Source organism: Drosophila ficusphila, unplaced genomic scaffold, assembly GCF_018152265.1.
Source record: "Drosophila ficusphila isolate 14025-0441.05 unplaced genomic scaffold, ASM1815226v1 contig_127, whole genome shotgun sequence".
Taxonomy (NCBI): domain Eukaryota; kingdom Metazoa; phylum Arthropoda; class Insecta; order Diptera; family Drosophilidae; genus Drosophila; species Drosophila ficusphila.
In genome coordinates this window covers 796,691-810,225 of record NW_025064016.1, presented here as the reverse complement: position 1 = coordinate 810,225, position 13,535 = coordinate 796,691, and the positions used below count along the sequence as shown (strand labels likewise).

The window sequence follows — 13,535 nt, the reverse complement described above, 5'->3', positions numbered from 1 at the left end:
TAAACTGACAACGGTATTTAGTGATAACAATATTAACACTTCAATAAATTCAATAGTTTCCCACTTACAATATTTTGTTTAAAATATAGTTTATCTTTATGTTGAAAAAAACCCGTTGGTTATTTGACGCGTAAATTAAAGAACTTGGAACTTATAAACCCTACTTCAAAAAGGTATTACAAAACATAAATTACTATTTATAAGTGTGTCAAAAGCGAAACTAAAAATGTGGTATCAGTTGACTAAGCTCAATGTTAAAGTTGCCACTCATCTTGTGGCACATCCGCCATGAAAAGGACGTCTTCCATGTTTCTGTCAAGGAGTACGGCATACTTTTCCGTCACCAACGCTCCATCGTCCGTAAAAAGTCTCGATGGAGACATTGCGGTCGCTGGAATATGTAGGTACTTTTGGGCTGCGGTGTGCAGGAAGGGATGAGGTGCAGAGAGATCCTGCCAGAGCTGAAAGGGATCTGCCTGCAAGGAACTAATGCCGCTGCAGAAGTAGGAGGCTATTTCGTCTTCAGTATCTAGACCGTTGTTTTCGTTTAAGAGCCGCTGTTTCCCATTTGAAAAGGCTTTGTACGCCGCCCAGATGTCAAAGCAATCATTGTTCACAGGATGTTCAACTGTAACTAACCGTTCGCTTTCTGTATAGGCCTGCATCATGTCATACAACTGCGTCATGTATTTCGCAACAAGGACACCGCTTTGAAAAGGAATATTCCGGAACCGCGGGTCCAGCAAAGTGGCCATGGCCAGGTTAAAGTTCCTTTCCATGCCCGCAATGTGTTCCTCCATCTGACGCATCATAAACAATCGCAACTCCTGAGTCACTTGTTGTTCCATTTTCCTCTCCTGCTTCAGTTCGTTAATCAGAGTGTGGGCGATGGGCAGGGCATTACTGGCCAAAGGGTAGGGTGTCCGACTTAGCTCACGTATGGAGCTTGTTAGAGGTCTCAGCACGTCTAGTAACTGCAGGCTTAATTCGACTTCCTCTTGTGAAAGCGGGAGTGGATCATCCAAAGAAGTAGAAGTGTGTTTCAGGTACGGCTCTAGCATTTCGTAGGTGGTTATAAAGCTCTTAATGCCATCCAACTTAAGTTTGCTGTGCGAACTTTTATCTTCCGAATCCAGATGAGCCTCCACATATGGACGCACTTTTTCGCACATGATATGAATTTCAGAACGCTGTACCACAGCCTCAAGGAGGGAACTGAGGTGATCGGCAAAACAAAGCACATGATGCTGTTCGCCTAAAAACAAGGTTACCGCATCCTCCAGCATGCGATTGCTACTGGTCGTAATGCACGAAATCTTTGACTTGTTGATGTCGAATAACTGGCACACACGCACCATGCAATCATTTATATGGATGGATGTCAAGGGATTGGAAAGGTTCTGCACAGAAAGCGTTCGAAAGATTCGCTGCCGTCCATCATAAAAGTGGGCCACCAACTCCAGCCAGCTTTGACCTTCGCTCCTCGTGTGCATCGAGCAACTGAGACTAAGGGTGGAGATGCCAGCCAACTGCTTACGAAGTTTGGATCTCTGCAATTGTGCCTCCCTGCTGATGATTGCCTTTAGCTCTGCTACGCTGGGTAGCTTGTAGTTGGGGTTCAATACTTTAAACAGGTGCTTGAATCCTTCGCCTTCAAGAATTTCCAACGGTTGACGGTCACGGCAGATGAAAATGGCCACGTCTTGATGAAGCGAACGCTGTCTTGCCACAGGAACGACCATATTAATGTTACTGCAAATTTTTAACAATTAATATGATGTTCTTCTTATTGGATAATTCATTACAGAATACTTTGTTTTAGAATAAATTTTCGACTTACACGACTTCTTGAGGTGTTGCGTTCTGAGCCTCCAGAATGAATTTGCCTACTAGCTCCCCGGGTTCTTCCTTGGGCTCAAAATCGACTTCCTGTACTGATACTTTCTGGGTTTCGTGAAGCGAATTTCCTGCTAGGTCCTCGGGCTCCTCCTTTGGCTCAAACTCGATGATATCCTCGGCGCTGACGGTTTCTCCCGAAACGGTTTCTTCTTGGCTGAACCACGCATATCCAACGCTTTGTACGGCAACTGGACCTTCTGAGGAAACCTTTGTCAGTCCATTAGAATCCAGCTCGATGAAACTAGCTGCTTCTTTAGACGCTTTCGAAACCAACTCGCTATGAAAGTCGGAGCTATCCTCCTTAAAAGGCAGCGCTTTTCGCATCCGCCGTTTAAAGTCATCCGGGTCCCTTCGTTTGTAAATACCTCGAATTACCACAGTTTCGTCATCATATAAATCACTGTAATATATTAGGAAATCGGTAAAGGCGCCTTCGAATTTGAAAGCTTCTTACACTTGCGGATGGGTTTTCATGTGCTTCATTAAATTTGAGGTGTTTCCGCAGGTCTTGATGACCTTTTCGCAGAGCTGACATCGAGCAGAATTCCGATCCAATTTGTCGTAATACCTCCATATCTTACTTCGCGACATGGCGGGAATATATTATCCGCGGATCAAGGCCAGGGACTCGGCTTTATTTTGTAAATAAATAAATACTAAGTGTGGCCAGCTCGAAGTATAACAATCAAGACAAATCTTCGTTAATTTACTGAGTAATTTTTACTGTGAAGTCCCCTTTAAGAAACAAGATTTGTATCAGTTTTATTATTAAAACGTCTTTGTGCCATATTTTTGGGCTGCTATGTCATTCATTGTACGGCAGGAATACATTTTTACAGTAGGCACTAGGATAAGATTAACTTTTTTGTTCTAAAATCAAATCTTGCCATAGATCTCTACATCGCACAAAATCCTCGGTATTTGCTTGTGTACGAATAAAACGAATCTCGAAAATTTTAATTTAGTAAAACAACGAATGTATAAATAATAGAAATCTTTATTAAATGAATAATAATATTTGTAATATTTTCATTTTGGAATACTAAAATGTGGGGTGACTAAATATACATTTTATGTATGATGAGAAATGTTAAAGATCTTTTCATATTACACAAATTATTCCGATAATTGTAACCAAATATAGTGCTTAATAATTAGGTTTTTTAATTATGCTTATACTTAAAAAATAAATATAATTGTTGCACATTTCATACACAAACTTTCCGTCTTTGTTAGATTTGATTAGTCGGTACACATGCATTCGTTAAGTAGAGGAATCCTGCCGACTGCTAAGAGCCAAAGTGACTGCCGTCGAGAAATTAAGCTTTCTCTAAGTTAAGAGATTCGTAAAGAAAGTGAATACTGGCCGAGGAACGTGTTAAGTGGAATTTATACAGATGATGGATGGTGTCGCGGAAAAGGTGAGCCCGATCCCCACGACGGCAGTCTTGAGCTCTGTCGCTTTTTGATATTTAAATACACCTGTCTGCCAGGTTTATACGTAATTGCTTCCCGAAATGTGTTGCAGCGAAGATTGAGGTGACTCTGATTGGGATTTCGACTGCTTTTCGAACTTGAGGAAAATATCCTCCAGGGTACATTCGTTCACAGAATAATCTGCGACCAGATCGCTTAACCGATTATCTAAGTAATCCCCGGTTATCTTAAACACATCCGACCAGTGGACTATACTCTCCTGTGTGCCCACAAAGTAGGTAAGTGTGCCAGCGTGGTTTTCTCGCTGTTCCAGCCCAGGAAACTGTGATTTCAGCGTGGTTGTGATCGTGCTCACATTCTCGTCCGTTTCGGTGTCCTCCTTCATTTTCAGTTTTATTGTAAAGCCGCTTAATCGCTTGAGCGCGCAGATATTATTTAGACACTTGAATTTGCCACCAGCCATGATGGCTAAACGATTACACAGTTCTTCACACTCGTCCATGCTACAAAGACACAAATGAGTAAATAATAAAAAAGAAACTAAGTGCAGTTGTATTACCTGTGCGACGTGAGCACCACCGTTCGGTCCTGTCCCTGAAAGTCCTTGATGCACTGCCAGAGAAAACGTCTCGAGATGGGATCGACTCCCGTGGTAGGTTCATCGAGGAGAACCAATGAAGGGGCACCGATCATGGCCATTGCAGCAAGAAGCTTACGCTTTGTGCCGCCCGAGTAGTGGCGCACTTGAACCTGCTGATACTTTGTTAGATGCATCTTCTCCAGCCAGTATTTAACGTTCTCCTTAACGCTGCCTGAACCCTCGGTTGAGGTACTCAATCCCCGAAGCATGGCCATGTAATGCAGACACTGCTCAGCGGTCATGAATTTGTTTAGGGCGTCGTACTGCGGACAGTAGCCAAAACAATGGCGATAGGCCACCTCATCCTTGCGAATTTCAATGCCATCGATGCGTATGTTGCCACCATCCAACGGCAAATTGGCTGCTATCATCTGGAAGGTACTGGTCTTGCCCGCTCCATTAACGCCCAGAAGACCGAAGCACTCTCCTTTTGTTGCCGCAAAGCTTAGTCCGTCCACAGCTACCTTATCCTTATATCGCTTTCGCAGTTTGCTAACTATAAGTGGGTACTCCGGCTTGGGATGCTCCATAAGCTCCTTAACTCGCTGTTCTTCTTTTTCGCAATCATCGATAACCGAAAGTGGGGTACTTGGAATTGTGCCCGTCGAGTTGTTCTTCTTTTGCTGGAATGACCAACTCCAGACGCCATTATGTATTCGTCGACGCAGATACTTGTGCTCCAGCACGATGGTAAAGAATGCCATAACGGAGAAGCAAACGGCACATGCATAAGCAAAGAAAGTCTCCTCGCAGACAAGTTGCTTTATGTGTCCCGAACGACGACGTTCAATGAAATTCTCGTTGATGATGCGCAACTGGTGGTTAAGGTTAAAGTCCGGCAAAAAACAAAGGAAGGCAATCTTGGTTTCATGAAGTTTCATGGCCGCCGCATTACTGGAGGTGATCAGGGGAGCAATCGCTAAAAAGTGAAAAAGGACATTAATACTAAGTTTGTTACTGGTTATTGCAAACATTACCTGACACAATCAGCATCAAAAGCAAATACGTGGATATCGTGGAAATAGACTTGAAATTGTTTCCTAGGGCATACAAAATAGGCAAGTAGCTGCAGCCGTAAAAGAAGATACTCATAACAATGACTCTCAGCTCTGCAGTGGAATAGAGTTCGACGGGCATAATCAAATGCTGCAGCAGAAACAGTAAGGTGCAAACAAAGGTTAGCAGTAGAACATCAAAGGCAAAATGGGACAGCCAGTAAGTAAATCGTGACATTGTCTGCAGCTGCCGGAATCCATTGGCGTATTCCCTGAACGGCAGCGAGATAAAGTAGAACATGAAGAAGAACATTCCAACGGAAACTATAACAGCATAGTATTCCAGGCGAGAGGGACTGACGTCGCTGATAAATCGACGGATGGGCACGTATGTAGCATCAATGTCCGATCCTTGAAGCTCTAACTTCAGCATTGCCGAGTTTACCAGGTTAACCAGCTCCACAGAGCTGTGGTAGCGATTTCCCGAGTATATGATTTCTATAGAGGGTGAATCTGCGGTCACACGCCCACCGCCGTACATGTCAATGATGCCAATCACCTGTTGCAGGAAATCAGCCAAGTTTTCGCTTTGCAACTCGAGGGTTTCTAAAGAACACAATAGTCATAGTTATTCAGAATTTCGGTACGAGACGGAATACTCACCATTTTGTATATCATTACTCCCACGCAGTTGCATTGTTTTCACAGTGATTCCATTTAGCTCGATTTGCTGACGCAGCTGTTGCTCCACTTGGGAATGATGGCCCGTCGGATTGTGAATGTAAATAATGCCACTGCCCATTTGGTTGAGTTTTAGCGGCAGAGCCTCCTCGTTCTCCACTATCGACATGGCGTGCATAACAAGTATAGCCCCACAAACGCAAACAAAGGGAATACACATCTGGTAAAACAAAATGGTGGAGAGGGTGTCACAAATATAAATACATATATAAAATGCAATGCTATCAATTTGTGTTTGGAGGCTTATCGGGAAACCATGTAAGAAAAAAATGTGTTCGTTACGTGAAATTTGTTCAATACCTACCATTATCAGGGAATATAACCATTCATTGGAGATAAAAGTCCACTTTTTGTAAAAGACCGCCATCCAAAGTTGCTGCAGACTGGGTTGCATCGGTTGGCTGGGCAATCTTTTATATTGGGTTAGTAACGGAGCATCATTCCTTGAACCATCTGGGGTGTCCACTTGATCTTGCTCCCCAGCACATCTGAAATTCCCAACGAAGTTTATGTCAATAAATACCAAAAAAAAAAATAAACATGAAAAAGTACCTTAAGAAAACATCCTCCAGTGAAGTGTCTGTCATGGAAATTGTATTTATGCCCAACAGACTTCTTTTATTTTCCAGCTTATGTAGCATTTCTGAGAAGCTTTTTTTATAAGCGTACGGCAGACAAATATATACAGTAGGCTTCACCACATTCTTTTGGAAATATAAAAGAGGGTTAACACTGGACGTAATTATAGTTAATTTATAGATTATCTTACCAAGACTCGGGCTGTTGGCACAAAGTCATGGATTATTTCCATTATTTCGTTTTGGCGGTATGTAAAGTCGTTGACCTCCAATTTTAAACGATAGCCGATGCCTGACTTTCGCTTTAATTCCAACGGGGAGCCAATGCTTTGCAGTTTGCCATTGGCCAGAATGCAGATGGTATCCCCAAGAACCTCGGCCTCCTCCATGTAGTGGGTGGTAACCAGAATGGCCTTTTCCTTGCGCAGAGTTAGAAGAATATCCCACAGTTCACGACGTGAATTTATGTCCAACCCTGACGAAGGTTCATCAAGGATTACGATTCTGTGAATAAGCAAGAAAAAGTTTTATCAGGCTTTTCAACTGAATAGATTTAAATTTACTTCGTATTTCCGGCAATTGCGATGCCCAGCGAAAGACGTCTCTTCATGCCTCCAGACAAATTTCGACCGAAATCGTCTCGCTTTTCGCTCAATCCCAGTTTCTTTAACTTCTCATCCGCCCAAACACGTGCATCGGAGCGACTAGAACCACGCAGCTGGGCAAAAAACTCCAAGTGCTGTTTGCAGGTCATGTAGCTCATGAATACACTGTGCTGGGGACAGAAGCCGATCAGGTGTCGATAGGAGGCAACATCCCGCTCACTGCACACAATAATCTTTCCCGAATCCTTGGGTACCAATCCTGGATAAGATAGAGGGTCAGTATCAAATGTACACGCCAATAGAATTATTCTTATTACTCACCCATAATCATGTTCATCATGGTGGTCTTGCCAGCACCATTGTGGCCCAGTAGAACCGTAATCTCCTTGTTGTTGATTGTCATATTTAGGTTGTCCGAAATTAGCGTTTCGCGCTTACTTGTCTGGAACTTTTTGCACAACTCCGTAATTATTATGGCATGGGTGCCACGAGGTGCTGTCGTGTACTCATTGCGTTGTCGCTTCTGGTAGGTCTTGGGCTAAAAATTGTAAAGATACAGATTTAAAATCGAAAACAGGCCTAATTAAGTCCTACGAACATACCATTCACGCGAAACCGAAACCGTCGAATTCCCGATATTAACCGATTTGTGCAACCGTAACCGATAAATTAACTGAAATAAAACAGTGTAACTTTTCCGAAACCGAAAAAATATAAGGTTAGTGGAAGCTACCGAAACCGATAATGAAATAATTGACCCTCTTTTCTTACACGATGTTAAAAGCAATTAAATTAAATAAATTAAATAGACCAGCGATGCAAACCAGACCCAATAAAAGTGCTAACCCAAATGATTTCCGAACCGAGCGATTTTCGATGGATACGTTCCGGTTTTGCTTGTAGTACTTACGTCTAGGAAAAAGAAAACTGGTCTCTTTAGACCTCCGGGACCGGGAAACACACAACCCAAGTAGTTGTAGAGCAGGGCGTACAGAAAGGATTGAAAAACGAGCACAACATAGACCCAAAACATTCTAGAAGAATCGTATTTGATTTCTCTGAACAGATCCGCAGCCCCGAATTCCCGATCTACAAGAAACATTTAAGCCGAAAATAGAATTTGACTAATACAAAATGTATCTGAAAATTCCTTACGCTTATTAGAGAATGTCTGAAAAACATCTAATCCCTCCAAGAATGCATTTGTGCTGAATAAGACAAAAGCTATCGATGTGGCCCAGCTTCTCACAAAAGAAAACACATAGGGAATGATCAACATAACAAGGCCACCGATCTTCGCATAAAAAACTGCAAGTAGACAAATAATAATGGTTAGTACAATTGGTACAGATTTTAAAGTAAGTAGTTACCTGAATGAAAACAGACAGATATCAGATAAGCGTACGACATGGTGGATAGAATATAAAGCAGAAACAACAGCGCCACATAAGCGAAGCAGATCAGCCCCAGTGCCTTGTAAACATAAGCCACGATCAGGATACAAATTATCAGCGCTATGTAGCACACAAAGCGAATGAGAAAGAAGGTAAGGCCGTTCAGGAAACTCAAGGGCGTGACCAAGTTAAGGAATTCCTTCAACCCGTTCTGCTTCTCCTCCACAAAAGGCACGACAAAGGTACTCAGCAGAACCACATTGAACAGAATGCTGCACAGGGTGCCAAAGTAGGTTAGCCGATGGCTATCCATGCTTATAACCTCTAGATTGGGCATCGAGCTGACCAGCAGATCATACTTAGTGTTCAGCTTTTGGTATTTCATATACTGCTTGTCCAAAACATTCTGTAGGGTCAGGAATCCGGTGCGTATATAATCGTCGTCATCTAAGAGAAGGGAACAAAGCGCCGGTTCGTTAAACGAGAACAACGGTCAACTGGAAAACTCACCTTTCTGATGATTGATCTCCTCATCGTTTACAAAACGTTTCCTGGGCGAAATGCGCATCTGATTCGAGCTCAGACTGTATTGAAACTTCCCCGGAGAGCCCTGATCCGGAACCTGGTGGAAGTTGATGGCAAAACAGCTCTCCCGGCACTGCTGCTCCATGTCTAACTGCATCTCGTGACTATTGTTATAGGTGCGCAGCCCTAGGGGAGAATTTAAACATTGTTAATTAAAAAAGTCTTGTTTAGGAAACTGAACCAATAGAACAATCTAATTGGTTATCATGCATAAATAATTTGTTGGGCTTACTTTCTGGTATAATCCCGAGATCAAGCCGCAGGAAATCCATGACGTCCTCCACATTGGAGGTACTGGGTGCATAGTATATGTAGTCGAATTCATTTCCGGGAAAGTAAGTTTCTTTTAGGACCATCTAACAATGGGTGAAGATAATTTGATTAGCACCGAATTGCGGTCATGGGTTCGTTTATATAAATTGCAGATAATAATTTGTAAGCGCTTGTGACTTTAGCACTCACGTATGCTTTACATACAAGGGCACGTTATTTTATATCAACTTACCTCATTTTTGGGCTCAAACTCCTGCAGTTGATAATGAACGGGTTTGGTTGACCAATGGAGGTACCCAAACAGCACTCCTATGAACCCGATTGAGATTAACAAGAGCGGCACAAAGTTGCATTTTAAGTACAGTAGATTTTTGCGCAAAAAGACAAAGAACAGTGGGCTGCAACTGCAGGCCATGTTTGATTAATACAAACTTTCCCCACAATTTCTATTTCTTTTATTTTCACTCTATAGTTGTGGTGAGTCGTCAACTTTATCGCCCCTGTTGTGATGAGCGATTGTTTGAGCAGAAAACTTATCGAAATTTACATAGCAACCGCACCCGCTGAACACTTCCCCTTCGGGAATCAAAAAGTATATATAGAAGCGGCGCAGTATCGTTGCGATCAACAGGGCGCCAATGACTGCATTCTAGTAAATTTATATGTATACAATGGGTGAAATATATACCAGTGAAGCGCATCGAAAATGCTGATAAAAGCTGTTTGCAAGATTTTAAATAAATGTTACTGAACTTGTATTTTATTATCCCAAGACATAAAAACAAAAAGAGGAAGAACAAGTTTGCAAAACTTATGAACTTTAAATTTGAAAATTACCAATTTTGTTATAGTTCTTTTTGTAACAGGGCAAAGTGTAAATTAAAACTTCTTAACAAAGTTAGATAAACTTGTTTTAACCCCCAGTATATGGGAATCCTCCCATTTCAGATCTGGTTAGGAAATAGCCAAACCGTCAGCATGCCTGTCGTTATATCGATAAGCCTCGGCTGGCACTCGATTATTGTGTTTATGCGACGGCCATTTCATGTAATCATCTAATAACATTGTAAATAGGGTGCGTGCATTAGATATTAGCTTCAGTATCTACACGAAATAATACTAATAAAATAGAAATTTGTGTATCTTGTTTACCACCTAACACCTATCTTAATAAAAGAGCCTGAACTTAAACATCTGGCATCTCTTAAAATTATTCATGAATTTTTCTGTTCCGCATAAACATGAGTTATTTCGATATCTTCTAGTACAGAATTCATGAAGTTGATAGCATGAACATAAAAGACAATAACAACAATGAGCGGTTCGCAACTATTTCCCGTGAATCTGAATAATCTTACAGCCAAGGAACGGCACAACTATATTCTCAACCACTACGTCCTTAATTCTTCGGAGGATGCTGAATCCCGCCGCCACAAGCGGGACATCGATGTGATCCGGGAGAATCATCGCTTCCTGTGGGAGGATGACGAGGTGGACACCGATTCCCTTAGCTGGGAGCAGCGTTTGGCCCTGCGGTACTACCGGAAGCTATTCAAGGAGTACTGCATAGCGGATCTGTCGCGCTACAAGGAGAACAAGATAGCCTTGCGCTGGCGAACCGAGCAAGAGGTGGTCACCGGTATCGGCCAGTTCCAGTGCGGCAGTCGTCATTGCGGGGAGCGGACCAATCTGCGTAGCTGGGAGGTAAACTTCAAGTACATCGAAAAGGGAGAGCCACTTAATGCGCTGGTTAAGGTGAGTTAATAAAGACATCCCAAGATTTTATCACGGATTTAGAGCCCCTTACATTTTGTAGGTGCGCCTTTGTCCCACACACACGGATCAGCTCAACTACCGCACCAAGAAGAGAGAATATAAGAATCAGCGACGCCGGGAAAAGGAGGAACGCAAAGCTGACCGAAAAAAGAAGCGTCGAAAACTGGATGTGGAGGAGGAAACATCCTCAGACAACGAAGAGGAAAAGGAGACTAAGGGAACAACAACAGAACCAGAGCAAGAGACCAACAACAAGGAACCTCCAACAGAGGAGAGCACAGCAGACGACCAGATTTGGCGGCAGCAACCCGATCTCGGCCTGGAGCCAAACACCAGGGAGCAGGAGTTTGAGCGCTACTTAGAAGATCTCCTCTTTTAAAATACATAGCACATTTATTTTGATTCAACGTAGACAGTAGTGCTCTTTTTTATAGTTACTGGCCGCGAGACGCGTTCGCTTACGAACTAAGATGTACATGTACACTCACATTTACAGGATTATTCACAAAAACTGCGTGTTAAAACCGACACCAAATCTAAAGTTGAACTGGACATTAAGGCTGTGACTTTGATTTTTGGAAAAAATATTCCGAAATCGCTACATTATATGCATATACATAGTTCAACCGTAATTTCTGTATCCGAAGAAAGCGAACCGAGAAGTCGAAAATACGTAACGTAATATCTAACGATTACGTGCTCTTCTGTGGTAAAAAAAAATAATTGTTTAAAGCCTGCCACTGAAGCGTTTTCTAAATATAGATCGCTCTTGAATAAATATTGCCGATTGTTTACACTCCACGAATAAAGAAATCACGACTAAGCACTTCCGCTTGAACTAGGTGCAAAAAAAGACTGATCTAAATGTATATAGCATCATTGAACGAACAGGGACAGGGGTGGCCGGGATGATTACTGCTCTTTCGGCAGGAGCTCGGCAAAGGCTGGGGTGGGCTTGAAGGCCAACACCTCGCTGAATACCATCTCCCGCCACTTCTCCACCGGCAGCTCGTTCTCCTCAAAGCTTTGGTCATAAAGTGCTGCGGTCTGCTCGTCGGTCGGGTCGTGGTACTTCTCCATGTACGGGTGGGCCAGCGCCTGCTCGGCGGTGATTCGCTTGTCAGCGTCTAGCTCGAGCATCTTCTCCAGCAGATCAATAGCCAGCGGATTGGCACCGCGGAAAATGTCCTTGAAGCTGCGACGCGGCATCACCGGTAGCGAGCGAATATAGTTTCTGGCACTCTCCGAGGAAATACGACTCATAAACTCATCGGCCGGCGTGCCAAGCACCTCCATGATCAGGTTTAGTTGGTGAATGTGGTCGGTCCCCGGGAAGAGCGTCCGTCCAGTTAACAACTCCGCCATGATGCAGCCTACCGACCAGATGTCCACCGTCTGGTTGTAGTGCATCCAGTTGAGCATGATTTCAGGAGCACGATACCATCTCGTGGCTACGTAACCGGTCATCTCGCTCTCCGCAGGACGAGCAAGACCAAAGTCCAGGATGCGCAGCTCGCAGTCCTCGTTTACCGCGATATTAGAGGGCTTCAGATCGCGATGGATCACCCCGGCGCTGTGGATGTACTTTAGTCCGCGCAGGATCTGGTAGACCAGGAATTGGACGTGGTCATCAGACAGCTTCTGAGTACGTATGATGTTATTCAGATCGGCGTCCATGAGGTGGGTTACCATGTACACCTGCTGAAATTGTTCCAGCGAGTCAGCAGGCTGTCCGGGATGGAAGACATCCAGCAGACCGATGACATTCTCGTGGTCCATGTGCTTAAGCAGCCGGAGTTCCCGATAGGTTCGCTTCGCATGCACCGCCGACTGGAAGGGCCTGGCTAGCTTCTTAATGGCTACCTTCGTGCTGGTTCCGCGGACTACCGCTTTGCAAACCTGTCCATAGGCTCCTTGTCCCACTGGCTGAAGGTTCTGGTACGTCTCCGGAATTTCCCACTCGGTACGATTTATATCCAGCTTGTAGAACTTTGCCATTTTCCTCGCCATCTTGTCGTTATATAGCTTTTATCTATATATTATTATGTTTTTAATCCGCTAGGTCTTTTCTGGCTCGTCTTCTTCTTGCTCGTGGGAATTGTTATCTTCGTCTTGGCCTCAACATTGCTGCAAATGAGTAATCGTTGGGGAATTTGTAAAAAAATTAAGCTTAGGTCTTGTACTTTCCCAAAAGATGGTGTTTTATCTGCATAACTAAAACAAAACTTACATATTTAAAGTTTAATTTTTGTTTTTCCTCTACGCCTACACTTTTTCTGATTGGACAACAACGCTGGTTTGGTTATCGATAACAACAATTGGACCGATTTCCAGTCAGCTGTTGCTCGTTCTTGCGCTAACAGTAACATTTAAATATTTTCTCTTCCGAATTCATAGTCCACCACGTTAATTGAAAAAATCGCAAAAGTTATACGTAGTATTGTTTATAACTGGATCTTTATTCGTGTATTTTCAAAATTTTTTATTGTTTCTTTTTTTCTTTGTATTCCTGTTCTTAGATTTATTGAAATGCAGAAAAATGTTTACGGTTTAGACAGTTTAAAAAGTTATAGTCCGTGGTTTTAATTAAATGTTTTAAATTCCATTTTTTA

At 43.0% G+C, this 13,535-nt stretch overlaps 4 protein-coding genes across 4 annotated transcripts; 1 reads left to right on the top strand and 3 right to left on the bottom strand.

Moving 5' to 3' along the window:
* Window positions 1–2: 2 nt before the first annotated feature.
* On the bottom strand, window positions 3–2,528 carry LOC108092621 (E3 SUMO-protein ligase ZBED1). Its single transcript, XM_017192259.2, has 3 exons — window positions 2,354–2,528; window positions 1,841–2,299; window positions 3–1,752 (listed from the first exon to the last, which is right to left on the bottom strand). Exons 1-3 carry the CDS (start codon window positions 2,488–2,490, stop codon window positions 255–257), a joined length of 2,094 nt encoding a protein of 697 aa, XP_017047748.1. The 5' UTR covers window positions 2,491–2,528; the 3' UTR covers window positions 3–254.
* A 350-nt stretch (window positions 2,529–2,878) lies between these two features.
* Window positions 2,879–9,753, bottom strand: LOC108092682 (ATP-binding cassette sub-family A member 17). Its single transcript, XM_017192370.2, has 15 exons — window positions 9,380–9,753; window positions 9,107–9,230; window positions 8,800–9,000; window positions 8,266–8,736; window positions 8,051–8,203; window positions 7,806–7,984; window positions 7,217–7,433; window positions 6,854–7,154; window positions 6,482–6,794; window positions 6,265–6,416; window positions 6,017–6,200; window positions 5,635–5,872; window positions 4,954–5,577; window positions 3,896–4,895; window positions 2,879–3,839 (listed from the first exon to the last, which is right to left on the bottom strand). The coding sequence occupies exons 1-15, from the start codon at window positions 9,560–9,562 to the stop codon at window positions 3,395–3,397; spliced, it is 4,785 nt and encodes a 1,594-aa protein (XP_017047859.1). The 5' UTR covers window positions 9,563–9,753; the 3' UTR covers window positions 2,879–3,394.
* A 647-nt stretch (window positions 9,754–10,400) lies between these two features.
* Window positions 10,401–11,740, top strand: LOC108092685 (protein FRA10AC1 homolog). Its single transcript, XM_017192372.2, has 2 exons — window positions 10,401–10,902; window positions 10,964–11,740. The coding sequence occupies exons 1-2, from the start codon at window positions 10,462–10,464 to the stop codon at window positions 11,300–11,302; spliced, it is 780 nt and encodes a 259-aa protein (XP_017047861.1). The 5' UTR covers window positions 10,401–10,461; the 3' UTR covers window positions 11,303–11,740.
* LOC108092683 (mitogen-activated protein kinase p38b) lies at window positions 11,297–13,240 on the bottom strand. The gene is made up of 2 exons (XM_017192371.2): window positions 13,154–13,240; window positions 11,297–13,050 (listed from the first exon to the last, which is right to left on the bottom strand). Exon 2 carries the CDS (start codon window positions 12,931–12,933, stop codon window positions 11,836–11,838), a length of 1,098 nt encoding a protein of 365 aa, XP_017047860.1. The 5' UTR covers window positions 12,934–13,050; window positions 13,154–13,240; the 3' UTR covers window positions 11,297–11,835.
* Between the last annotated feature and the right edge of the window lie 295 nt (window positions 13,241–13,535).